The sequence below is a fragment of the Chionomys nivalis genome, chromosome 1 (assembly GCF_950005125.1).
Source record: "Chionomys nivalis chromosome 1, mChiNiv1.1, whole genome shotgun sequence".
NCBI classification, from domain to species: domain Eukaryota; kingdom Metazoa; phylum Chordata; class Mammalia; order Rodentia; family Cricetidae; genus Chionomys; species Chionomys nivalis.
Genome location: NC_080086.1, coordinates 135,672,872 through 135,698,659, shown reverse-complemented (window position 1 = coordinate 135,698,659; position 25,788 = coordinate 135,672,872). Strand labels below are relative to the sequence as shown.

The following is a 25,788-nucleotide window of genomic DNA, read 5'->3' as shown; positions in this document are numbered from 1 at the left end:
CCTATGCTTGCTGGTGGGCGATTGTATTCATTATAGGAAGACTTGAAAAAACAAAGCCTGTTTTGCTTGTTGTTACAGAGGCTCAAAGTGTGTATGTGTGACAGCAGCAGGCTTTGTTGTCTCTGTTTCAGCCTTAAGTCCACTGAGGCGGCTGTTGGCGACACTACTGCACTTTTAGGTGGATCTTGCCAGGTTGGTCATTGTTCTGGCTCAGACTGGTCACAGCTGGACAGGACTTGTCAGTTTGCGCAGTACTTTCTGGTACTGTGGAAGCTAGACTGCAGGGCCAGTGCTTCCAGGTAGATAGCTCCAGGCTCTAGGGTGCAGGGTCTTCAGCCTCTGGAAGGCAGTGAAGGGCAATGGCAATGGCTTGTGTTGTTGAGGGAGTTGCATAGACTGGCGTGAGCAGCCGCTGGGGTAGGTTTCTCGTGCCCGGTACTGGGACTTTTGTTAGGTAGTGTATGGTCTTCTGGGAATTGTTGTCAGCTTAAGTGAAATAACTTTATTTAAGAACTCAGGTTTTAAAACTTGGTTTAAAAGCCTTAAAGATGAAATAATTAGTAAATCTGATCGATAAGGGATTATTCCAGGCTTTTGGTTCTCTTCTTATTTTTTGAAACAGAATCATATTCTACCTGCTGTTCTACAGCCTATTTTTTCTATGTTCTAAAAATGCTGTTATTTTTTTAGTTTTTAAAGTTACATTTATGTTTGTATGTGAGTATGTGACCACCATGGCATACATATGGCAGTCAGAGAACTGTGGGAGTTGGTTCTCTCCTTCCACCATGTGCATTGTGGGGAATCAGGCTTGGCAGCAAGTGCCTGACGCTGCTGAACCATCTTACTGGCTTTGTGGAACAGATAAGGAAGAGTGAAAATATTATTTTTAAAATGTGATTTTCTTTTACAGAGGGTCGTAGTGGTCCAGTGTATGTATGCATTATGATTTAATTACCTTTTACTTTTTAAACATGTAAAATATTTCATCCTTTTTAAATGAAATTGAAAAATGTTAAATGACCTTCTTTGTGTGTGGCATGGGGCACGTGTGTTTGTGCTATGGTGTGCATGTGGAGGCAGGAGAATGACTTTCAGGAGTCAGTTCTCTCCTGCCATGTGGGTCCTGGGACTGAATTCAGGTCTGGCAGCGGGTTTGTTTACCTGCTGAGCTGTCTCACTGGCTGTATTAATTTTTGCTATTGCAAAAATATAAATAATAAAACTCGATGCTTAATTCTGGTATATTTTTAAATATATACTTCTAGAACTTAAATTTGTAAGTTGAGAGGGATATATTTACATTTTAAGGCCTGTTGTAAGAATCACCACTAAGCTTGTCTTTAGAGTGGAGCTTGGGTGGTTCTGCTAGACTTCTGGAGGCTCTTTACCAAAGACGTCAAGGGTAATGCATCTGCTGGTATTCTAACTAAATGAGTATGCAGGTGCTCTTCTTGTTTTTCCTTTTTGGACTCTCCCGTGAATGAAATAACAACGATATATCCTGGTACTGTTTTTATAGGAAACATGTCTCAACTCAGCCAAGCAGAACGGAGTGAACATTATCCAGAGATGGGCAAAACAGCCTCATCATGTGAGGACCCTTCAGGTAAGTAATATAGCCGACTCCATTGCTGCTCTGCACACAGCTGGTAGCTGGTTTTGTGAGGAGGGAATGGTAGCAACTGCCTTGGGAGAAAGGACAGAAAATGGCCACACAAATGCTACAGCCAGGCCCTAGACAAGATGAGAATGCACAGAGATTGTTTGGTGCCATATTATTTGCCTTTTTTTTTTTTCTCCTGTTTCTTGGGGCTCCCTATCTGTTCCACAGAGCATTCAATGCCTCATGCTTCTCTCTGACCAGATAGAAGAAGCCCCTCCAGCATTACATCTCTCAGTCCTTACATTCTACCATGGAAGTGAATCGAACCTATAGTGATAAATCAGTTGATAGGTTGGCTTACTTAGAAAGGCTGCTTTTCTCTGGCTTTGCCTGTTATAGTTAAAACATGACTAGTAAAAGCAGCCATGTCGTAATCAAGCTTATAGCCTAGCTTTGTTAACTAGAAGCTAAAAGATAACAGTGATAGGAAAATTACCATTATGTATATAATTCTCATATATATGTGTGTGTATGTGTGTGTGTATATATGTGCATGTGTTTCTGTGTGTGTGTGTGTGTGTGTGTGTGTGTGTGTATGTATGTATGTATGTATGTAGGCAGAAGTTTCCCAGTCCCAACTGCCTGCTCCCAAATAACTGACACGGAGACTTCTATATTAATTATAAATGCTTGGCCAATAGCTTAGGCTTATTACTTATTAATAACTCTTACATTATAAGTTAGCCCATATTCTTTATTTACACTCTGCCACATGGCTCATGACTTCTTACTTCATTTTGTGCATGTCCTGCTTCCTTGGTAGCTGGCTGGTGACTCGTCTGACTCCGCCCTTCCCATCATTTTTAGTTTGGTTGTCACATCTATAATTTCTGCCTGGCTACCGGCCAATCGGCTTTTTATTAAACCAATTCAAATGACAAATTGAGGAAATATTTTATTATCTATCTTTGTGAATCTAAAGTTTTGTACCTAATTTACCTTTTATCATAACTAAGGAAATCTTTAACTATGACTATGTAGTCTTCAACTTTGTCAAAGACCTCAGATGACAAGGTCATCATCTGGCTCCCTGGGCAGTTACCTAAGTTTCCTCTGTAATGTTGGGACATCTGTCTCTGGCCTTCTGACATACTTTTCTGAGAAGCAGAGAATTTTGAGGGACTGTTCTACCTTGTCTCGGCAAAGTTTGGCAGTTGCCCCCCCCTTCCTCTCTCTCTTTTCTTGGTGTCCTGCTGGGTCCAATTTGGATAGTAATTGTCAGAAGTTGGGGCAAAGGCAGTTTCTTTGCCCACATGGCTAGCTTTTGCCATAATGAAAACAAACTCCATATAGTTTCTTCAATGCCCATCATCTTCTCTGTGAAGTAGATTGGTACTGCCAGAAGCAGATGTGTCTCACTGTCATGAAAAGCCTTAGGTTATTAAACATATTAAATGCCATATTCTGTAGGTCTTTGAAGTGTTTGAAGACCATCTATCTAGAAATATCTATGTATGGCCTTGAAAACATACCTAACATGACTATAAGTTTGACTGTTATAGATGGCTATTAATCTGTATTTTTAATTATACATTACATTTTTAAATGAGCTGCATAAACATAATACCTTAAACAAGAGTAGAAACATACATACAGTAAAACAAAATTAACTTTAAATTTGAATCAATATACAAAAATCAATACCAATGTAAAATATTTTTAGATTAATAGCTGTTTTCTTTTTAGAACTAGATCTCCTTTGTTCAGTTAATAATGACATTAATAATGACAACCTGTAACCAACCCCCTTAAATGATAATAAATATCCATAACCCATCTTTGGGGGAATGTGGAAATAGTTCACTAGACTACTTCCTGTTGATTGGGAGTGCTGGTAATCTTTGGGGGACCCTGAGAAAATTTAGGATTATGGTCAAGTCCTGACTGTAGTATTCTATGAGGCTGGATCGTCTCAGCCAATAGCCTTAAAGCTGTTCTAGTTGTAGAATTCTGAGGAGACTGTAACAGAGGCACTCTGAGATGCTGGATCACCTGGGCCATCCATTTTCATTGGTGTTTGTTCCTTACTCTGAAAATTCATAAACTTTTAAAGGTAGCATACATATTGGGATTAATACGAGTATAGATTTGCATTATACATAAATCAGCCAAAGATAATTTTTTTGTTTTATGTTTGAGCAGGTAAAATATACATCACATGTCTTGTGGTTCTTTTGGGTTTATTTATGTAGCTAGGATTTTTTTGGGGAGTCTTCCTCAATCAAACCTGTTTTTCCTTAGCCTGGATAAATCTCATTTTCTGGGGGAAATAAAAGCATAACCTCTCCCCCAAAGTAACATATCTTTTGACTTAAATTTTGAAATCAAGATATTTTTAAAATATGTAGCTTGGTTGACTCGTTTTAATTCTGTATTTCTTAGAAACCAAAAAATTCAAATACAACATAACATACAAGATCCAGATTCTCTGTGTATTTCCCATCTTTACATGGCTTTTTTTATATTACTTTATTCCCTTTTTAAGAACTTTATTATTTTAAAACTATATTTTTAAATTTAAGATTGTATATACTCTTCCTCTTCTCTCTCCCAAACCTATGTATATTTTTAAACACACTATAACCCATGTAGAGGCTTTTCCCATCTGAATCTTCTTTACTGCGTATCTGTAATCCTTTTCTGACAGCATGAGCAAAGTTAAACTTCTGTGTAACTTAGATTGTGGTGTCTGGTGACTGGCTCCTCTCATGGCAAAGGTATGTTTGCCACCAACTTTGGGAGCCATGTTTGCGGCCCCATCTCTGGGAAGTTTCTGGGTCCACACAGCAGCCTTAGCATGCCACCCGCTGCTCATAAACTCCGTTTAAGTGTTAGCAGGACTCTGGAAAGATCTGTTAGGTTTTTGTCACTAGCACTGAGCTAAGAAACTGTCTCTTAAAAGAGCTATACTCTGCTCCCTGACCAAGAAGCCATGCTTGACTCTGTTCTTTTGTGTGTTTAGAATCCTTTTTTAAACTTTCTCAGGTTTTGTGTGAATGTAGTTGTCCCACATTGGAACACCATATGTAAGTGGAAGTTTCCCTGTCCTGACTGCCTGCTCCCAAATAACCAACAGGGGAACTTATATATTAATTATAAATGCTCAGGCTTATTACTAACTAGCTCTTACATTTTAAGTTAACCCATATCCCTATTTATACTCTGCCATGTGGCTCATGGCTTGTTACCTCATTTTCTACACATCCTGCTTCCTCGGCGGCTGGCTGGTGACTCCTCTGACTCCACCCTTCTTCATCCCAACCATTCTCTTAGTTTGGTTGTCCCACCTATAATTCCTGCCTCGCCTCCGATCAATCAGCTTTTTATTAAACCAATTTGACAAATTTTTACAGTGTACAAGAGGACTATTCTATAGTGCATATATGTATATGTGTGTGTGTTTTATGATTTATTCTATTTTTAAAATGATGTGTGTGGCTGTGTGGGGATATAAGTATGTAAGTGCTGCTGCTCTCACGGGCCAGCGGTGCCAGATCCCTCTAGAGCTGGCGCTGTAGGTGTTGTGAGGCACCTGATATGTGTACTGAGAACCAAACTCAGGTCCATGCAAGATTAATATATGCTTTTAACTGCTGAGTCACCTCTCCAGCCCCTACCTATTTTTAAGTTTATGTATAAAACTTTAAAATGTATGTATGTGTGTGTGTGATTGCATGCCACATGTGTACAGATGCCTGCAGAGACCAGAAGGTGGCATTAGAGTCCTTTGGAGCCAGATTATGGATGCTTATGAGCTGCTTGACGAGTGCTGGGAACCACACTCTAGTCCTCTGGAAGAGCAGCAAACACTCTTAAACAGTCTTTAAAAAGATTTGTTTTTAGTTGTGTGTGTGTGTGTGTGTGTGTGTGTGTGTGCGCGCACATGTGGGTAAGTACACATGAGTGCCAGTGCCTACGGAATCCAGAGGTGTTAGGTCCTCTGCAGCTGAAGTTACAGGTAGTTGGGAGTTGTCCAGTGTGTCTCCTCTGCAAGTGCTCTTAACCACTGAGCCAGCTTTCTGAGCCTAATATGCATCCTAGAGTTGTAGACATGCCAGCAGGATCAGTTACAGCAGCATCCCAGGGAGCTTCTTTCTGGAGCACTTTTACTTTTTTCTGAAAATAGCTATTTCTACTTTTTTCTCCTTAAAGTAGCACCAGCGAATGAATATGAAAAAAAGAGAGATGAGATGAAGAAAAAGAAAGCTCCTGGTCCAGGCAAAGTAAGTACTACCGTGGGTGTGTGACTCTTGAGACTGCCTTAGAGTTTCTAGCAGCCTTAACTCCTTGTAGAAATCTGGGCCCTCCTTAATTTTCATTGTTCTAATTCTCCGTCTACCCTGCTCATCTACCCTACAAGCTACCTCTTATTAATTTATTAATTTTTTCTTATCTTAGTATGCAAGGTGGAGATATTCGAGTAATGTGTTATCTTCCTCCTTTCATGACACAAAAGTATAATTGATGTTCTCTTGTCTAATCTTAATTTTTAAATGTATTATGGAAATCATATTACTGTATCAAGAGCTTCCTGCTGTGTAGATGGACCCTATTTAGCTAGATCCTTATAGAGGGACAGCTGGGTTCTTTGTGGATTTTTACTATACCAGTGCTGTCTTAGTTATCTTAGGGATGTATAATCTTGTAACTAGTAAACTACCAGAAGTGGGATTGTTAGAGTGTGTCCTCAAGTCCCCGGCATCCTGGGATAATTCGCACACTCAAAATCACAAATAGATAAGTTAAATAAAAAAACAAACAAATGAAACCTGGGTGTGGTGGCACAAGCCTTTAATTCCAGCAGAGGTAGGGGCAGGGGGATCTCTGAGTTCAAGGCCAGCTTGGTCCACAGAGTGAGTTTCAGAACAGCCAAGGCTACACAGAGAACAACCAAAAATAGGTAGGTAGGTAGGTAGATGATAGATAGATAGATAGATAGATAGATAGATAGATAGATAGATAGATGATAGATAGATAGATAGGTGAACAAACAAATGAATAAATAATTGGTGGAACCGGTGTGGAACAGAACTTGGGAGGCAGAGGCAAGTGGATCTCTGTGACTTTGAGGCCATCCTGGTCCATGTAATGTGTTCAGGCCAGCTGAAGCTTCATGGTGAGACTTTGTCCCAAAAATAAAATAAAAGTGGAGAGCAATTGAGGAAGACATTCAACACTGAGGAAAAAAATGTGCCCTCAAATTAGTTACCAATGTTAGGATCATTCATGAAGACTGTTCTCTCAGTTTTGTTTACTGACAGGAATAAAAATAATTCTTATAGCTAAAAGTCCTTGGGATCAAACATGGTGGGACATGGTGGGACAAACCTGCAATTGTAGGTAGGGTGTCACTGATTCCAGGGGATCCTGAGCTGCTCAGTGAGACTCTGACTAAGAAACAACTCTGTTGAGTAAAATTGTCTATTTCTTCTTTACAGTTTCCACCCGTACTTTCTTCCAAATACCCTGAAGATGATCCAGACTACTGTGTGTGGGTTCCACCTGAAGGTGCAGTTTTTATTTTTCTTAACCTTCAAGATGTGTGTATGTGTGTGAGTGCCTACCTGTAGGTGTGTATGTGTACAACATGGAAGCTAGAAGAGGTGTTGGAGCCCCTGGAGCTGGAGTTACTGGTGTTTGTGAGCTGCCATGTCGTGCTGGGACTGAACTCAAGTCCTCTGCAAAAGCAGCCAGTGGTCCTAACCTCTGAGTCATCCCTCTGGCCCCTGCTTATATTTTTAAATAGGTTATATACTTAAGAAAGTTACAAAAGTATATAGTAAGTCTCCCTTTTGATGTTACTAAAGGACACAGAGACACATCAACTGAGTAGAATTGGTGCATCTTTTAAAAAATTGTAATGGTCTAGTGTGTAACTCAGCTGGTAGAGTGCTAGCCTAGCGTTTGGAGAGCCCTGGGTTTAATCTCTAACACTGCACAAGCCAGGTGTGGTGGCACAGGCCCATTACCCAGCACTTAGCAAGTTGAGGCCAGCCTGGGCTACGTGAGACCCTGCTTCAAAATAAATAAATAGATAAATAAGCAAAAATAGTGAGACAGTCGTACACATTTGAACACTAACTGAGTATATGCTGTTAGAAATTTCTGTTGACTCTTTAAAGCTCTGCATGATGTTGAATGGTAGCTTTTGGAAGGTGTCCTTATAGTCTAGACAGGGTCACAGGTAGAGTGCTTTGGTAGTGGAGGATACGCAGGGATAGCACATAAAGAATTGGCCACGGATGATTAATCATTAAAGCTAGATAAGGGATGTATGAGTTCTTTAGATTTTTCTGCTTATTTTTGCAAGAATTTTAATTTTATTAACTGAAAGAAGAAAACAGATTCTATCTCATCTACTCATTTTTTTATCTAAATATAATGAAATAGTATCAGTTTCTTATTAATTCTTAGGCATTATATAAAATGCCTACACAAAAGGTAAGATGTATTTCAGCACCTTATCCACACAAATGGAGGGTTTCTACTCACTGTTCGTACTTAGCACAATTCAGAGAGCCACTGCTATTTATAGATTTCTTGTTTCTCATTTAATTGACACTATGGTTATTGATTTTTGGTTTTATTTTTTTATTGTGTGTGTGTGTGTGTACACATGTGCACTCAGACACACATATGCCATGATGTACATTTGGAACACAGAGGACAACTTGCAAGAGTCAGCTTGTCTGTCATTCCTCAGTGTAGGTCCTGGACTTCTTGGATTTGACAGCAAGTGATTTTACCTACTGAGCCATCTCACCAGCTCCTTATCTGTCATTTATTTATTTTCATTAATTTTTGTTGTGTGTATATATGGACAAATATGATAGAGATGGGGATGTCTATTCTATGGTGCACATTTAGAGATTGAGGCAGGAAGATTATGAAATCAAAGCCAGCTTGGTCACACAGGTGTATGCCACTGTGTCAGTGTACAACAAAAGTGTACTTTCGTTCTTTTTACAGCAGACTCTGGACACTTGCCATGTGTCTAGTCTTCTGCTGTTTATTACAGCTCTGTAATGAGCCATCATGGTAGGTGAACTAGGTCCATATTTGTGGGTCTGAGACTTTCGTAGACACATGAGAGCACACGCTTACACGTGAAAGGGGAACTGTCCAGAGAATGAAGGGGCTAAAGGGAGGGGAGAAAGGGAAGGGTAGTGGGATTCAGGGGGATAAAAGTTTATTATATAGTCACATGAAAAACCCTGCCTAATAAAACACTATGCGCCTTTAATCCCAGCACTTTGGAAGTAGAGGCAGGTGGATCTCTGTGAGTTTGAGGCCAGCCTGGTCTACAGAGAGAGTTCCAGGACAGGCTCCAAAGTTACAGAGAAATCCTGTTTCAGGGAGGAAAAAATTATGAAGAAAATTATTAAACACTGAAATTGAGAAAGGTAAAGATTACTGAACAAACTAAGTAAATAAAATGTATAAGGTTGGCGATAATCTGTAGGGAAAACAGTGAAGTTAATGTCCCTGGGTCAGAGGTGTGCCCAGAATTGCATTCTAATGATACTGCAATGGTCTTGTGCTGGTCGGTGCACACATTGTAAGAAGTGATTCTTTTCCCCATAGGCCCATCACTTTTTTTTTTTTTTTTTGATGAATGGTGTTTCTAAAATACTAGCAACTATTACAACTTTAGTTTGTAAAAATATTTGCTTTTTATCCACTAATAAATGTTGAAATAGAAGTAAAAATAAACTATATTCTGAAATTATGCCAAAAAAGTAAATTTTCTGGGCAAAGTATGTGGCACATGACTTTAATTCCAATAATTGGGAGGTAGAGGCAGACAGATCTCTGTGAGTTCAAGGCCAACCTGGTCTACACAGCAAGTTCCAGGATGGCCAAGGCTACACAGAGAAACCCTGTCTTGAAAAACTAATAAACAAACAAACAAAAAGAAAAAAAATTTAAGTAAATTTTTTGTTTAAAAGAAACTGCCTTATTTGTTTTGCTTTTGACCTTATGATGTCTGAATATTTTTTTCGGGGGCTGAGAGATGGCTCAGGGGTTAAGAGCACTGACTGTTCTTCCAGAGGTCCTGTGTTCGATTCCCAGCAACCACATGGTGGCTCACAGCCATCTGTAATGAGATCTGGTGCCCTCTTCTGGCCTTCAGGGATACACGTAGGCAGATGCTGTATACATAATTAATAAATAAACCTTTTAACAAAAAAGAAAAAAATGAATATTTTTTTTCTTCTTGACTTTAGAAAAGTAAATACATTTTTTCTTTTTATCTTTTGGTGTAGGTCAAAGTGGAGATGGCAGAACTCATCTTAATGACAAGTATGGCTACTGATTGGCTCAGCATCCCAAAGGAAGATCTTGGGGACCACAGGCTCTTTGGGATGATACATCAAGTCACAGCTAGGGAAGTTTAGAAGACCATTTGTAAAATCTCGTGACTGACTTTTTCCTTCTGTATCCCTGGCTTTCTAAAATTATCTGCCTATTGGATTTTTCTGAATTTTGGTGTTTATATTTAAGTGTTTGTGTATATATGTAAAAAAGAACCATGTACACTGAAAATCAATAAAATAAGAGACATGACCCCACTATAAAATGAGAAGGTGATGATGATTTCCATAATGTTGACTTAAGGTCATAGCTTCTGATATAATTTAGGGCCTGTGCTGGTACCTCGTGCCATTCTGGGTGACCCCTCCAGTGAACGTGGATTGTCTATAGGACTCAATGTTGGATGCCAAAACAGACCTTTCTTCTCAAGAGGAATAGGAGGTAGTTTATTTGTAGTCAAATGTAAGTGGCTGTGGCCAAGGGACATGGGTTTAGGTCGCCCCAAGGGACATGGAAGTAGGTTCACCGTGGAAGTGGTTATATGAGCTTTTATTAGTATAAAATAAAAGGAGGTCATAAATCAGTGTGTGTATTAACTACGCGGGAGGAGACTGCAGGTAGGTGAGTTACCGTGGGGATGCTCTGCTATAGCGTTCAGATGCTCTCATGACATTTTTCACTTTGGGGATGGTGATCTACCCACAGCATGTTGACAAGATTCGTTTGTTAGAGGATATAGGAGCAGACACTGAGATAGACAATAAATGTCTATTAAAGTCACCAAAAATAGCCCAACATAATTTGTTTCTGGTTCTTCAGCATTCCAACTTTTTACAAACACAGAATTCTAATAAGGCAGTCAATCAACTGATAGAATATTCAGTTTGGTATAGTTTTATCCCCTAGAACTTCTGATAACACTTCTGTCATGCATGCAAAGGCTAAATACTTTTTAACTCCATGATCTAACCAACTGAGACAACTGGCCAATCCAAATGCTGTTTTATATGTGTCTCATAGTGCTAGAGACATGATAAAGATGAGTCTGAGTGGGCAAGAAGGCATTCTTCAGAGAGAGAAATAGCTGTAAAAGCCATTAAAGAAAAAACCCTCATGATCTGGGTCTTTCTTTCCCTTCTTTACCATCTCCATCTCATGTTTACACAAAGGTGACAGGAATATTATACCTACAATTAAAATAAAAACATAGAATGATCCAAAGAAAGAAAGGTAAATCAAGCATGATGGCACAAGCTACCAATTTCCAGCCCTTGGGCAGCAAAGGCAAGAAGATCTCCATGAGTTCGAGGTCAGCCTAGACTACATAGTGAGGCCCAACATAGCCAAAGCTACATAGAAAGACCCTGTCTCAAAATCAAAAAAGGACAAATGGTAAAGGTTGCAGATGAGGGAAACAGGCGTGCGTTTGTTTGTTTTCGGAGACAGGGTTTCTCTGTAGCTTTGGAGCCTGTACTGGAATTAGCTTATGTAGACCAGGCTGGCCTCGAACTCACAGAGATCGGCCTGCCTCTGCCTACCGAATGCTGGAAGTAAAGGCGTGTGCCACCACCACCCGGTGGAAATAGGCATTTTAAACAGAAAAACAACAACAAAAACCTCTCATCCTATTCTTCAGCTAGACTGAATATGATTTTATTTCTAGTTTGTGAGGTTTTATTTTAATGTTTGTGTTTGAAATGTTTTATTCTTATTTTTTGTTTTCTTCAAGACAGGGTTTCTCTCTGTAACAGCCCTGTCTGTCCTGGAACTTGTTCTGTAGACCAAGATGGCCTGGAACTCAGAGATCTGCCTGCCTCTGCCTCCCAAGTGCTGGGATTAAAAGTGAGCACCACCACTGCCTGGCTTATTTTGCCTTTTAAATCTAGTTTTTCTTCTTGATTCTACAACTATAAACCCTGTGTGCACTGGCTTTCTCTACTTGGTTTTTATAACTCTTTGTTGTGATTAGGAATGCCAGGTGGTGTTACACCATATCCCGACCTACAACCGCACGTGGACAGTCACGTTACAAAAGAAGTGTGATCACAATACAGTATCATTTTGAATTCTTTCTGAACAAAGTTGTCCTTTCCTCCTGTACCAAATAATAGTGGCAGGAGAAGAAACTAGAGTCCAGACTTGTGAGAAATCAGGGTCCCACCACTTTTGTGGGCATCACTAAGCCTTCATTACTTCCCAATCAGAACGGGAAGTGTGACTGTTGAACTCATTCTGTAACATTACCCATGTACTTGCCATTGGCGAAATCTGAGTCCTGTGTAGTACTTTTCTAACCCTGGCTATCTGTAGCGTATGGTGTCTTGAAGTCTCATGTAATCTGAAAACATGGGCCCCTAGGGTGTGATCTTTTTTAAGGTGTGCATTTAGCAAATTCAGTCTGTCCTAAAATTCCCAGTCTTGTACACATATACCCAGAGAGGCTTAATTTTGTCTCAAGCATTTGGCCGATTTTGATTAAAAACACCATGAATGCTATTGCCTTTAAGGGCTGTTTTTTGCATGATTTGGATAAAAAGACTTAATCCAAAATCTTTCTAGTATCCGTAGTAAGAATCAATAATGTCAATGTCACTCCAAAGCCGTTCAGTCCTGACGGTGCTGTTTGTCATCTGGAGCTTGAGTCTGTCAAGTTGCTCCTATAAAGTGAGGTTTGATAGTTTGGTTAGATCCCATTTGTTGGAATATCTGACCACATGTAACAGGGTGGATCGTCATTAGAACTGATTATGCCACAATAAATCTGGGTAGAGTTGTAACAGATGAATTTTGGTTTTTTGAGACAGGGTTTTCTTTTCTTTTTTTCTTATTTCCTCTTTTTGAGGCAGGGCTTCACCTGTAGCCGTGGCTAGACTGAATTTACTATGTAGAACAGCTGTTGCGAGAGCTCCTTCCGTTCCTTCAGCCAATAGCCACTGAGATACCAGCCCATTGGGGTGTGGTCTCTCTCCCTTTAAAAAAGCGGCCACTTCCCTCTCCTCTCTCTTTTGCTTCCGGCTCCGCTTTGGGCGACTAGACTCCCTTCCTGATTGCGCAGAGGGCTGTTGTCTGGGACGGTGATCTGTAAGTTTTTTCCCTTTTAAATAAATACCATCCTATTAATCATAATTCCAAACTGGTGTGGGATTGTTTGTGATTTACGCCTTCATCATCTGGCACCCTAATGTTTGGTTTTAGAACCCTCCTTCTCCCGCTCGGCTGCCTGCCACCAACACGGCTTGGTGCGAGCCCTCCCTCCCTCAGCCGCGGCCTGTACCTTGTGCGCGGAGCCTGCAGTTTAATATAAATTATCACGCAGTGGCTTTTCTTAGTCTCTGCCTGCCTGGTTTGCTCTTTTCTGAGTCGTTTTTAAATCTCCCTTGCAAGCGCAGCTTTTAAGTGGCGCGAAACAGAGCACACGGTTGCCGAAAGCTGCAACTCCTTGGGGCAACTCTGTCATGTGGAGGCAGACACGGCTTCCCGCTTGTTCTTCTCTACACCTGGATTCTGGGTTTATGGTTCCATGTACGGAATTGATTCAATTACATTTACTTTGTTGAGCAACTTGCATTTCCAGTTTTTAACAAATACTAGGCGGACACTGAAACAGGACCCCGTTTTCATCGCGACTTGGCAACAGCGCCACCTGCTGGATAATAGGTAATATGGCAGTTTTCTTTTCCAACACGAATTTTACTGTTTTGTTTACTAATACAATAGATTATATCATGTAAGGTTTATATCACTATGGGGATAAATTAATTTACTGGTTAAATTAAGGTTTCAGTATTCTTTAGAATATTCTATCATGTAGGAAGATTATGGCACTCCTAAGAACCATACAATCTTTACTAGAAACTCATGCAGGTCAGGAGATTCAGGATTCAAAAGAGACAATAATAAAAAAGATTTGAAATGATTGAAGAAATTATTGGAGCTGGTGAACAGAGGAAGAAGGCACAAGGACAGGATACAATGCCACCACCAGCTATTAGAACTGGCTTACCCTGGGTTTTAGCGACATACCCTGTAATTCATTCTGACAAAGCGTCAACTTCTAAAGGCTCAAAGGGAGTCAGAGAAGCTAGATGGATGCCAATAGCAATGAATGATCTAAAAGAAATTAAGCAAGCTATTGTTAATTTTGGCTTGCACTCTGCATATGTTAAGGAAATGATAATGACTTGGGCTTCTAATGCTAGAGCTACCCCACATGATTTCCATCAGTTAGTGTCTGCAGTTTTAGATGATGGACCTTCCTTGATGTTTGGAATTTATTTCAGAGAAGAATCCAAACATATGGAACAGCAAGGAAGAGAAAAAGGTGTGGAAGTTTCCCAAGATCAAATTCTTGGTGTAGGAGCGTATGCTGATCTACAAGTCCAAGCTCTTTATGATGATGAAGTATTGTCATTATGTCACAAGGCAGCCTTAAATGCTTGGAATAGAATACAAGATCCAGGGAAAAGGGTCAAATCATATACCAGGATTAGGCAGGGACAGAGAGAACACTTTATTGACTTTTTGCAAAGATTAATTAAGGCTCTGAACATAGGGGTAACAGACCCAGAAGCTAGACAAATACTTCTTGAATCTCTAGCTTTCGAAAATGCAAACAAAGAATGCAAAAAGATAATTGGGCCTTTAAGGTCTAGATCAGCACCTATGGATGAATGGATTCAGCATACAATGAATGTTGAGACATTTAGCTATAATGGTAAATCTTGGGTAGGAGAAGTGATTTCCAAAGCAATGAGGAGACATTAAACTGCCAGGTGTTTTAATTGTGGTAAATTAGGACCTCTGAAAAGGGATTGCAGGCAAAGAATTTCTAGGAATAATATCTTCTCTGGGAATGACAAAAATAGGAGACCTCGGCCTTCAGGTATATGTAGGAGATGTGGTAAAGGCCTACATTGGTCCAACGAATGCAGGTCAACAACAGACAGACAAGGCAACCCAATACCATCGGGAAACTCCTTGAGGGGCCTCTCGCGGGCACCCAAGCCAACAGTGGCCCAGTCATTTCCAGTCACAGCGGAGAATGTGCCTCACCAAGAAAATTAAAAGCTCCAATTTCTGCTGTAAAAAGTAATACTGGTCTAAATGATGAATTACGCGTGGAGGATGTCTCAAAAAACCCAGTAGGACAGAGTAAACATATATTTTGGCAGACTTCTATTAACGATCAAAGACCAAAGCTAAGAGTCTGTATAAATGGCACTTTTATTGAAGGCTTATTAGACACAGGTGAGGATGTAAGTATCATTACTCCAGAATCTTGGCATCCAAATTGGCCTCTTTAAGAGGTAGATGTTCAGTTCCTAGGAATTGGAACCCTATCTCATGTAAAACAAAGCACAAGATGGGTTGAATGCATAGAGCCCGAAGGGCAAATAGGAAGACTAAGGCCATATATAGCCAATATTGCAATAAATTTATGGGGGCATGACCTACTACAGCAATGGAATACCCAGATTAACATTCCTGTAGTTCCAGGAACTCACAATTCTAGGAAGGATATGATGAGGTATTATGGAAAAAGGTCACCAGCCATTCAGGCTGTACAAGAACATACAGCAAATACCAAACCTTTAGAGGTACCAACAGCTCTACCTTTAAAATGGCTGAGAAGCCAATATGGATCAAACAGTGGCCTCTAGCTGAAGATAAATTACAGGCATTGGAACAGCTGGTGCAAGAGCAACTAGATGCTCACCATATTGAAGAATCAGCCAGCCCTTGGAATTCTCCTGTGTTTGTTGTAAAAAAGAAATCTGGTAAATGGAGAATGGTAACAGATCTAAGAGCTGTCAACAAGGTAATTCAACCTATGGGCCCACTACAATCTGGAATTCCTTTGCCTTCTCTATTACGAAAAGGATGGCCTCTTATAGTTATTGATTTGAAAGATTGTTTTTTTACTATACCTTTACAAGAAAAGGATAGAGAAAAATTCGCCTTCACAGTGCCTACTTATAATAATTCTCAGCCTACTAGGAGATATCAATGGACTATCCTCCCACAGAGGATGCTCAATAGTCCTACATTGTGCCAATATTTTGTAAGTAAGCCATTGGAAATAATTCATAAACAATTCCCCAAGGCCATAATTTATCATTACATGAATGACATTTTGTTATCTGATTCAAATAATGATACTTTAGAAAGGATGTTTGAAGAGGTAAAGAAAGTCTTGCCTAGGTGGGGATTACAAATTGCCCCTGAAAAGATTCAAAGAGGAAATTCTATTAATTACCTAGGTTACAGAATAGGATTAGAGAAAATTAAAACGCAAAAGGCACAAATTAGGAGAGACCGGTTAAAGACCCTTAATGACTTCCAAAGATTGTTAGGAGACATTTCCAGTCTACAACCAGCTGTTGGGATAACACCTGATCTAATAGTTCATTTAAACAAAACCTTAGATGGTGATAAAGATTTGAATAGTCCAAGAAAACTGACAGCTGAAGCAGAAAAGGAACTGACAATGATTGAGGAAAAATTACAGGAGGCACATGTGGATAGGGTGAACCCAAATCTTAGCTGCATCCTAGTCATATTGCCTTCCAGAATTTCTCCAACAGGGATTTTAATGCAGAGAGAAGATATTATTTTAGAGTTGATATTTATACCTAATAAACTAAGTAAAAAATTAAAAACTTATGTGGAAAAAATTCTCTGAATTAATTATAAAAGGTAAGCTGAGACTTCGTCAACTAGCAGGTATAGACCCAGCAGAAATTATAGTGCCTTTTACTACTGAGGAAATAAGAAAGTTATGGGAAGACAATGAACCATGGCAAAGAGCTTGTGCTAATTTTTTGGGAGAAATTAATAGCAACTATCCCAAAAGTGGTAGACTTAACCTCATAAAGAGAACTTCTTGGATTCTTCCTAGAATTGTACATGATGCTCCAATAACTGGAGCCTGTACGTTTTATACTGATACAAATAAATCAGGGAAAGCGGTTACAAGTCAGATGAATTGAGTAAGGTGGAGCAAAGCCCTTATAATTCTGTCCAGAAGGCAGAATTATATGCCATTCTTATGGTGCTAAGGGATTTTAAAGAACCTCTTAATATAGTTACAGATTCACAATATGCAGAAAGAGTTATCTTGCATATTGAAACCGCTGAATTTATACCAGTTGACACAGAGTTGACTTCATTGTTTATCCAGGTACAAGACATAATCAGGAACAGGCTTTGTCCGATGTACATAACACACATCTGGTCCCATACAGGTCTGCCTGGTCCTCTAGCACAAGGCAACACTGAGATTGATCAATTATTGATTGGAAGCGTGTTGCAGGCCTCAGAATTTCATAAGAAGCATCATGTCAATAGTAAAGGCCTAAAGAAAGAATTTTCCATTACATGGCAACAAGCTAAGGACATTATAAAAAGATGTCCTACTTGTTATTTCTATAATCAAACACCGTTGCCTGCAGGGAGTAACTTAAAGGGTACTAAAAGAAATGAAATCTGGCAGATGGATGTGTTCTACTTAATGGAATTTGGTAAATTAAAATATGTACACCACACCATAGACACGTATTCAGGCTTTCAATGGGCTACTGCCCTGAGCTCAGAAAAGGCTGATTCAGTAATCACACATTTATTGGAAGTTATGGCCATCATGGGTATACCTGCACAAATAAAGACAGACAATGGTCCAGCATATGTATCTAAGAAAATGAAATGCTTTTTTGCTTATTATATTATAAAACACATTACAGGTATACCAAATAATCCTACAGGTCAGGCAGTTATAGAAAGATCAAATCGTACTATAAAGGATATGCTGAACAAACAGAAAGGGACCGAAAATACCCCCAGAAATAGATTACAAAATGCTTTATTAACCTTGAATTTTCTTTTTTTTAATATTTATTTGTTATGTATACAATATTCTGTCTGTGTGTATGCCTGCAGGCCAGAAGAGGGCATTACAGATGGTTGTGAGCCACCATGTGGTTGCTGGGAATTGAGCTCAAGACCTTTGGAAGAGCAGGCAATGCTCTTAACCTCTGTGCCATCTCTTCCCACCTTGAATTTTCTTAACGCTAATGAGAAAGAAACAACAGCAGCAGAAAGACATTGGATAATGGAAAAGTCTGCTGAACTAAATCAACCGATTTATTTCAAAGATGTACTGACCTCTCAATGGAAGCCACATGTTCTACATTGGGAAGGGGTTTTGCTCTTGTTTCCACAGGAGAAGAAAAATTGTGGATACCATCAAAAATAATAAAGTTTCATTTTGAAGAGGAGAAACCTCTTGGAAAGGAGAAATGACAGCTCATCCACAATGATGATATTCATACAGGTGGTAAGAAAAACATATAGAATGGGGGCAGGGTTCTCGTCTTATCTCTGCAGGAAAACACTCATCTTCAAAAAATTCGAGGGACCCTGGATGTTTGAATACTGACAGATGGAAACTATTTACAACCCAAGAAGAATCGGCAAGAAAGTCGAATAGGTCCCGTAAGTAAAATTATTCTACACTTATCTTTAAATATGTATTAATGTGCATTTATTTATAAATATATAGAGCTGGTTTTGAAGTTGGACTCTGGCTCAATCCCTCTCCAATTCCAAGCCTGTTGGTAAGAGAAAAACCCAGAGTTTCTGGAGTTTCTGTCTCATGTCAAGAGCCATGATATGGGACAGAAAGAAATATGAGTTTAGAAAACATCTTTGCTTTTCTTCAGATCTATCATACCTTTCATTGAATATATGTATGTCTATATATGTCTATATGATTAGTGTTGAAGTTTTTCACAATGAACAATGAGTTTTTCCTGCAGTGACATTTGAAGTTTCCAGGAAGAAGATGGGGCCCCATAACAACAGCTCCACCTGGTTGATATGATGTCATGATACTGATAACACTACTACAAGACCTGTTTTGGGTACCAGCTGCACAAGACGATTCCAACTTGGTTAGCTGAAATGGTGCACATCTTGTACAACATTCTGGCCAGACCTCCACAAAATACTCAGAGACTATTTGCAATTTTAAAAGACATTGATCTTGAAATTTATCCATCATTTTACTTTCACAGGATCCCCCAGAAAGAACGTTGCCCCCATAACAGCTGGAAGTAATTCTAGAGGATGACGTCCCCTCTCCCAGTAAAGTTTGCCCTTAGGTTTAGGGACATCATTTAGGGGTTGATTATAATTAGTATACAGTTGATGGTTGGGGGAGGAATTTTATAAGCTCAGGGATCTTTTGGAAAAAAAAAAGAGGGATTATGGGATGATGGGATAATAGATTGGTGCTTGTTAGTACTTGTGAGTTATTGTTTTGAGACAAATATATTGGTATCGATTCTTATATATTGATACAAAGTTAAATTATATTGACTATTGTATGCATTCATGCTTCTACCTCTGTTTAAAACATTTTTTATGTATTGATATATACATTGTATTGATATTGTATATTTACCATATTGCAGTGTACATTTCTACCTCTGATTAAGATACTTATATATTGTTTGTGTATTGATATATATTTACCATATTGCATTGTATATTTGTACATTGTTTATATTTGGAGGTCATTATCCTCATTTGTTTCACAGTTGTTTATTGTCTTAGTCTTTAAGTTAGATAGGTATTGAGAATTATATAGATCAATAGTATTCCAAGTTTGTCATTTATAATTAGACTAATCAGGTTATTTGGATACATAGAGATTATACTCAGTATAGATAGATAATCTTCAACCTCTTCAAAGAACTGTAGAAAATGGCCTTTAATCTAAGTCAGAGTTTTGTGGTAGTGAGACACAATTGCTCCTGGCAACACCGTTCTATTCCCGAGAGAATGTTGAGCACCAAAGACACTCCACCTGGAGCCTTTCTTTTTGGCAGAACTGGCCTTTGGGCAAAGAAATGCCCATATCTCAACCACTGACAGAGATACAGAGTATCCGTGAATGGAAAAAACATTCCTGCCAAGACAGGGTAAGATAGTTTTGAGAAGTTTCTTGCCTTTGAAAATGGTATGTCAGTTATGTTAGGCCTTAGCCAAAATTGGTTGCTTCAACGCTGCAAACGTGACCTTGGGTGATTGCCCAGGTAGCTAGCTGTCTCTGTGATTTGTTGCATGTTTTGGAAATTGTTTGATTGCACTTCCTAATTAGTCAGGTAACATTATTTCCCTTCTCAGATCTTCGATGGGGTTGAAGACTAGATAAATGTAGTTACTTTCCACTCATGACTTGGCCAAGCTATTTATTATACAAGACCTAAGCTAGTTAGAATAGGATATTTGTACTTATTGTATATAATTTCATAGTAGGTTTAGAACTCTCTTACTTAAACAAAAGGGGGAGGTGTTGCGGGAGGTCCTTCCGCTCCTCCAGCCAATAACCACTGAGATACCAGCCCATTGGGGCGTGGTCTCTCTCCCTTTAAAAAAGCGGCCACTTCCGTCTCCTCCTTCTTTTGCTTCCGGCTCCGCTTTGGGCGACTAGACTTCTTCGTGATTGCGCAGAGGGCTGTTGTCTGGGACGGTGATCTATAAGTTTTTCCCCTTTAAATAAATACCATCCTATTAATCATAATTCCAAACTGGTGTGGGATTTTGTGATTTACACCTTCATCAACCAGCCTGCCTTGAACTCACAAAGATCTGCCTACCTCTGCCTCCTAAGGAAGAGTATTGGGATTAAAAGTATGTGCCAATGCACCTGGCCAGGTTAATACTTTTTTCTTTTTACTTATTTATTTATTGTATATGCCTGTATATGCTGTGCACTACAGCATGCGTGTAGCGGTCAGAGGATAATTGTGTGAGTTGCTTCTGTCCTTCACCTTGTGGGTTCTGGGGATTGAACTCAGATTGTTATTCTTGGTGGCAAGAGCTCTCAGCTGTCTTTCCAGCCTCCAGGCTGACTCTTATCTAGGAATTTATTGTATTTTATCATTTCCAGTATTGTGGCATTATGGTTATCCGGTTGTTTGGACCCAGTTACTATTCTTAGCAGGAAGACTTTCCATTGCTTTGGCTCTAGGGGTTATAGATCTAAATAGAATCACCTCCCACAAGGAAACTCCCTAGGTAGAGTTAATTCAGAGCTCTGGCAATGTAAAGTCTGGAATTGTTCTCTTTATCCCAATTACACTGAGTAATAAGGGAGTAGTGAAAAATTGTTGTTCCTGTCGTGAAGATTTGGCTCGAGTACTGTAAGAAGTTTGGGTAACACATCAGAGCACTGGACTGAGCTCCCAAGGTCCAGTTGAAGAGTGGGAGGAATGAGAATGTGAGCAGGAGGTCGAGACTGTGAAGGGTTCACCCACTGAAACAGTTTGCCTGAGCTAATGGGCGCTCACCAACTCCAGCTGGACAGGGAAGAAACAAGCATAGGACCAAACCAGTCCCTCTGAATGTGGGGGACAGTTGCATGGGGACCACTGGCACCAGGATTTATCCCTACTGCATGTACTGGCTTTTTGGGATCCTATTCTCTTTGGATGTAAACCTTGCTCAGCCTGGATGTGGTAGGGAGGGCCTTGGACCTTCTACAGGGCAGGGTGCCTTACCCTTTCTGAGTATTGGATGGGTATAGGATGAGAGGAGGGGAGGGAGTGGGAACTTGGAGTGATTTTTTTTTTTTTTTTTTTTTTTTTTGGTTTTTCGAGACAGGGTTTCTCTGTGGCTTTGGTTCCTGTCCTGGAATTAGCTCTATAGACCAGGCTGGTCTCGAACTCACAGAGATCCGCCTGCCTCTGTCTCCCGAGTGCTGGGATTAAAGGCGTGCGCCACCACCGCCCGGCTGGAGTGATATTTTTTAAACATCTAATAAATTAAAAAAAAAAAAAGTTTGGGTAAGCAAACAGTTGGCACCAAAAGATGACATGGCTAACGATGAAGACATGATATCACTGAACCATCAAGATCGGGATTATTCTTACCATTAAAAAACATACAAGAGCCGGGCGGTGGTGGCGCACGCCTTTAATCCCAGCACTCGGGAGGCAGAGGCAGGTGGATCTCTGTGAGTTCGAGGCCAGCCTGGTCTACAAAGGGAGTTCCAGGACAGGCTCCAAAGCTACAGAGAAACCCTGTCTCGAAAAACCAAAAAAAACAAAACAAAAAAAAAAAAACAAAAACAAAAAAAAAAAACATACAAGAGTAAACCCCAAGTTTTTCAGGCAAGTTTTAAAAGATACATATTTTCAAAAAATGTGTCCTAAAAGAGTAAGAATTAGGGCTGAGACATGGCTCTGTGGTTCAGAGCATCTGCTGCAGCCATAAGAACTGGAGTTTGGATCCCAGGACCCAAGTAACAAGCCAGGTGCTCCAGCTTCCAGGAATCCAACACCCTCTTCTGGCCTTTGTGTCCCAAGTGCAAGGTCTGCAGAGGACAGACAGACAAGGAAATAGTGACTTCTACAACAGAACAGGTGTAATTTAAGAAAACCCTCAAAAGAGAGCCCTCTGGATTGGGGAACCAGAGAGCGCACCGGCTGCCGAAGACCAGGGATAGCCCTGGGGAGGGGATTGGGGATGGGGTCAAAGCTTCCCTTTTTGTCTGAGATTGGCCTTTATGAGGATGCCAGGAGTGGTGAGCATGACCCTGGTCACAGGTTCAGCAGGTGGCAGGATCTAGGAAAACAAGCCACTTTAGGTGTAGAAGTGCTGATTACTGTGGTTTTGGGAAATTATTACAATTTAACTAACCTAAAGGTGTTTTATGAAATGGTATGGTCATGGCTAATAAATAGGATCCTTTCTAATAGAAATTTTCCTACTGCTAATGCTGGCGTCCCTACTTAACTCAGTGAGAAAACATACAGCCTTAACAGTGAAACGTGTAACACTGTGTTAGAGGCACTTGATAAAATCTGACGTTTCAGGAGCCTCATTCAGTCAGGGGTAAAGCGTAAAGTTTTGTTCTCTAAGCCATTTTCCCCTTAAAGCAAAGTCTCACTGTACCCTGGCTGGAGCTCAGACCCACCTGCATCTGCCTCCGGGGTGCTGGGCCAATGCTTAAACGGTCACCACCACGCCAGCCTAAGCTGTGCCTTGCTTTGTTTTTAAATTTAAGACAGGCTGCAAAGCTATACAGAGAAACTCTGTCTCTAAAAACAAAATAACAAGCAACAACAACAAAAATTTAAGACCTTATTATTGGGAGAAGTGAAGAAGTGATTAGGTTTTACTCTTCATTAGCTCATCATTTAGTTTTGACCTAAGGAAGCCAATAACCTTTTGTTATAGTAAAATCATTTAAGATTTATCTTTTACAAACCTTCTTGTGGCCTGGCAGGCCTTTTGCAACATGCTTTCTGGTTTTTGGCCTTATCTTTCCTTTTCTATTTTAGAACAATCTTTTCCTTTTAGGGGGAAAAAAAATCTGTATTTTATATCTAAAAATCTTTTCTTAAAAGTTTTTTCTAAACTTAAAAAACTTTATCTTAAAAACATTATACCTTTCTCATATTTGCTGCTTCTTCTTCTTCTTTTTTTTTTTTTTTTTTACAAAATTTCTCAATTTAGGTAATTTTCTTAACAAAAATAACTGTGCTTCAGTGAAAACCCAGGAAGTTGTGTGTAAACTGAAAAAATGGACATTATAACCTTAAATATCTAACAATAATGACAGGCAAGTTGTATTACTATTTCTGCTGATGTTTTTATTTTCTCCTATCAACAAATTTAAATGAAGTTCTTAGGTTTGTTTGTATCTTATGAACTAGGACAAATTTGTACTAAGTTTATAATACATGAGCTTTTTATTAAGTCAGTTTGAATCAAACTATTGGGGGCCAATTTTGTCAACAAACCAAATGCCTCAAGATGAGGGAATGCAAAAGACAAACACGCAGGCACAGAGAGACGCTGGGATCTGATGGGCTGGGCTTACTGAAGGAGAAACCAGGAGAAACAGCAGCACCCTGGAAGGTCAGTGTCTCACCTCAAGTTGAACAGGGGGTGTGGTTATTGCGTACAGCTGCATTCAGGAGGCATGTAGACAGAGTCTCTGTAGGGAAGCCACCTTCAGGCCATCAAATCCAGGAGGAGAAAGGCAAGGTGGAATTTTCTGCATAACTATCAGTGTTCACACTTCAACCCCTGAGCAAGAACCCGCCTTCCCCGCAGTCCCTTTGAGCCTCATGCCATGTTCATGTCAACAGCACACGCTCACGCAGGATTTCACTAATCGTGGGCTTCCTTTGCTCCCCACAGCATTTATGTCTAAAGGCAGTATACAGAAACATTGGTAGCCCCCAAATGCATAACTTTCTCTAAATTTTAGAGTCTAAAACTTAGTTATAATGTCGAGTGGTAGTCCAGGCACGGTAGTGCACACCTGTCACCCCAGCCCTTGAGAGGCAGATGCTAGAGGATTCACCACAGCTTCAAGGCCAGCCTGGTCTACAGAGCGAGTCTGAGGACAGGTGCCAAACCTACACAGAGAAACCCTGGCTCGAAAACAAAACAAAACACAAAGCAATAGTGTTAGTGTAGGTGATTTGCCAGACATGAATGAGCAGTGGGTGATGAAGTGGTTAAAACCTGCAATCCTGAAATGAAGCATTTTATAGGTGTGGGTGTCAAGGCTTTCTGTGCAGGAGCTGCCTGTTGCCTCCAGAACCAGAAAATTAAGGGCCCTGTTCAAACTTGATTCAAACTGACTTAATAAAAAGCTCATGTATTATAAACTTAGTACAAATTTGTCCTAGTTCATAAGATACAAACAAACCTAAGAACTTCATTTAAATTTGTTGATAGGAGAAAATAAAAACATCAGAGAAAAGAAAAAGAAAATCTTAAAAATCTGTTATGTCTGTGTTTTAACTAGGATGGGCTTGGGATAGTCATCTTGAGTAATCACTGTTTATATGTCAGTTTTCAAAAGAAGCAAAAGAGAAATCCCCGGATAGTTAGACTGGGAACAAAAGGCAAAGCCCTGTATATTGGAGTCCTAACTAAGAATGTCAGGTTGTGGACACAGTCTTACAGACACATGACAAAATGATCCATAAACAGTTACATGAAGTCAGTAATTATGAACACAAACAAGAAACCAAAACAAACAAAAACCCAAACATAATAAGATTGCACTAAATTAGATGCACCCAGCAGAAATAACCAAAGTAGTAAGTTTATAGTCATGTCCTTGAGATGTCAGAGGGGCTCAGAGAAAGGCAGAAAGGTCAGAAGGTGAAACCTGCTGTACCCCTGCAGGTTAATAGCTCCCTTTGCTTGATAGCAACGCGGTGGGGGAGGGGAGGAGCTGCCCTTGTTCATGGGTATTTCTAATTCAGTAGGGAAGGCCAGAGAACAGGGATGTGTAAGTCAATATGGTGATGTGAAAATATTTTCTTTTTGTTTAGTTTTGTTTTTCGAGACAGGGTTTCTCTGTGGTTTTGGAGCCTGTCCTGGAACTAGTTCTTGTAGACCAGGTTGGCCTCAAACTCAGAGATCCAGCTGCCTCTGCCTCCCAAGTGCTGGGATTAAAGATGTGTGCACCACCACTGCTCAGCTGAGTGATTCTTAATAAATAAATAAAATTTCTTTTATTCCTGATTATGGTTTCCCTTCTCTTGTCCTCCCCACATCCCTCCCATCTAGACCCCACCCCCTTTCTGTCTCCTTAGAAAACACACAGGATGCCTGAGCATGGTGGTCTTCATCCCAGCAGGCAGGAGGCAGGAGCAGGTGGATATCTGAGTTTGAGGCCAGCCTGGTCTACATATTGAGTTACAGGACAGCCAGAGCTATGGAGGGAGATGGGGATCCTGTCTCAAAAAAAAAAAAAAAAAAAAAGGAAAAGCTGG

At 39.9% G+C, this 25,788-nt stretch overlaps 1 protein-coding gene across 2 annotated transcripts in view; it reads left to right on the top strand.

Annotated features, from left to right (window-relative positions):
* Slc4a1ap (solute carrier family 4 member 1 adaptor protein) overlaps positions 1-10,335 on the top strand; it is a 33,064-nt gene extending 22,729 nt beyond the window's left edge. The window contains exons 11-14 of one of the 2 annotated variants that reach the window (XM_057762443.1): positions 1,523-1,609; positions 5,822-5,889; positions 7,105-7,174; positions 9,934-10,335. In XM_057762443.1, coding sequence (XP_057618426.1) covers positions 1,523-1,609; positions 5,822-5,889; positions 7,105-7,174; positions 9,934-9,983 — 275 coding nt within the window. In that variant the 3' untranslated portion in view covers positions 9,984-10,335. Of the gene's footprint in view, positions 1-1,522; positions 1,610-5,818; positions 5,890-7,104; positions 7,175-9,933 lie in introns of both variants that reach the window. The other variant, XM_057762434.1, reaches the window with a different exon arrangement.
* The last annotated feature ends 15,453 nt before the right edge of the window (positions 10,336-25,788 follow it).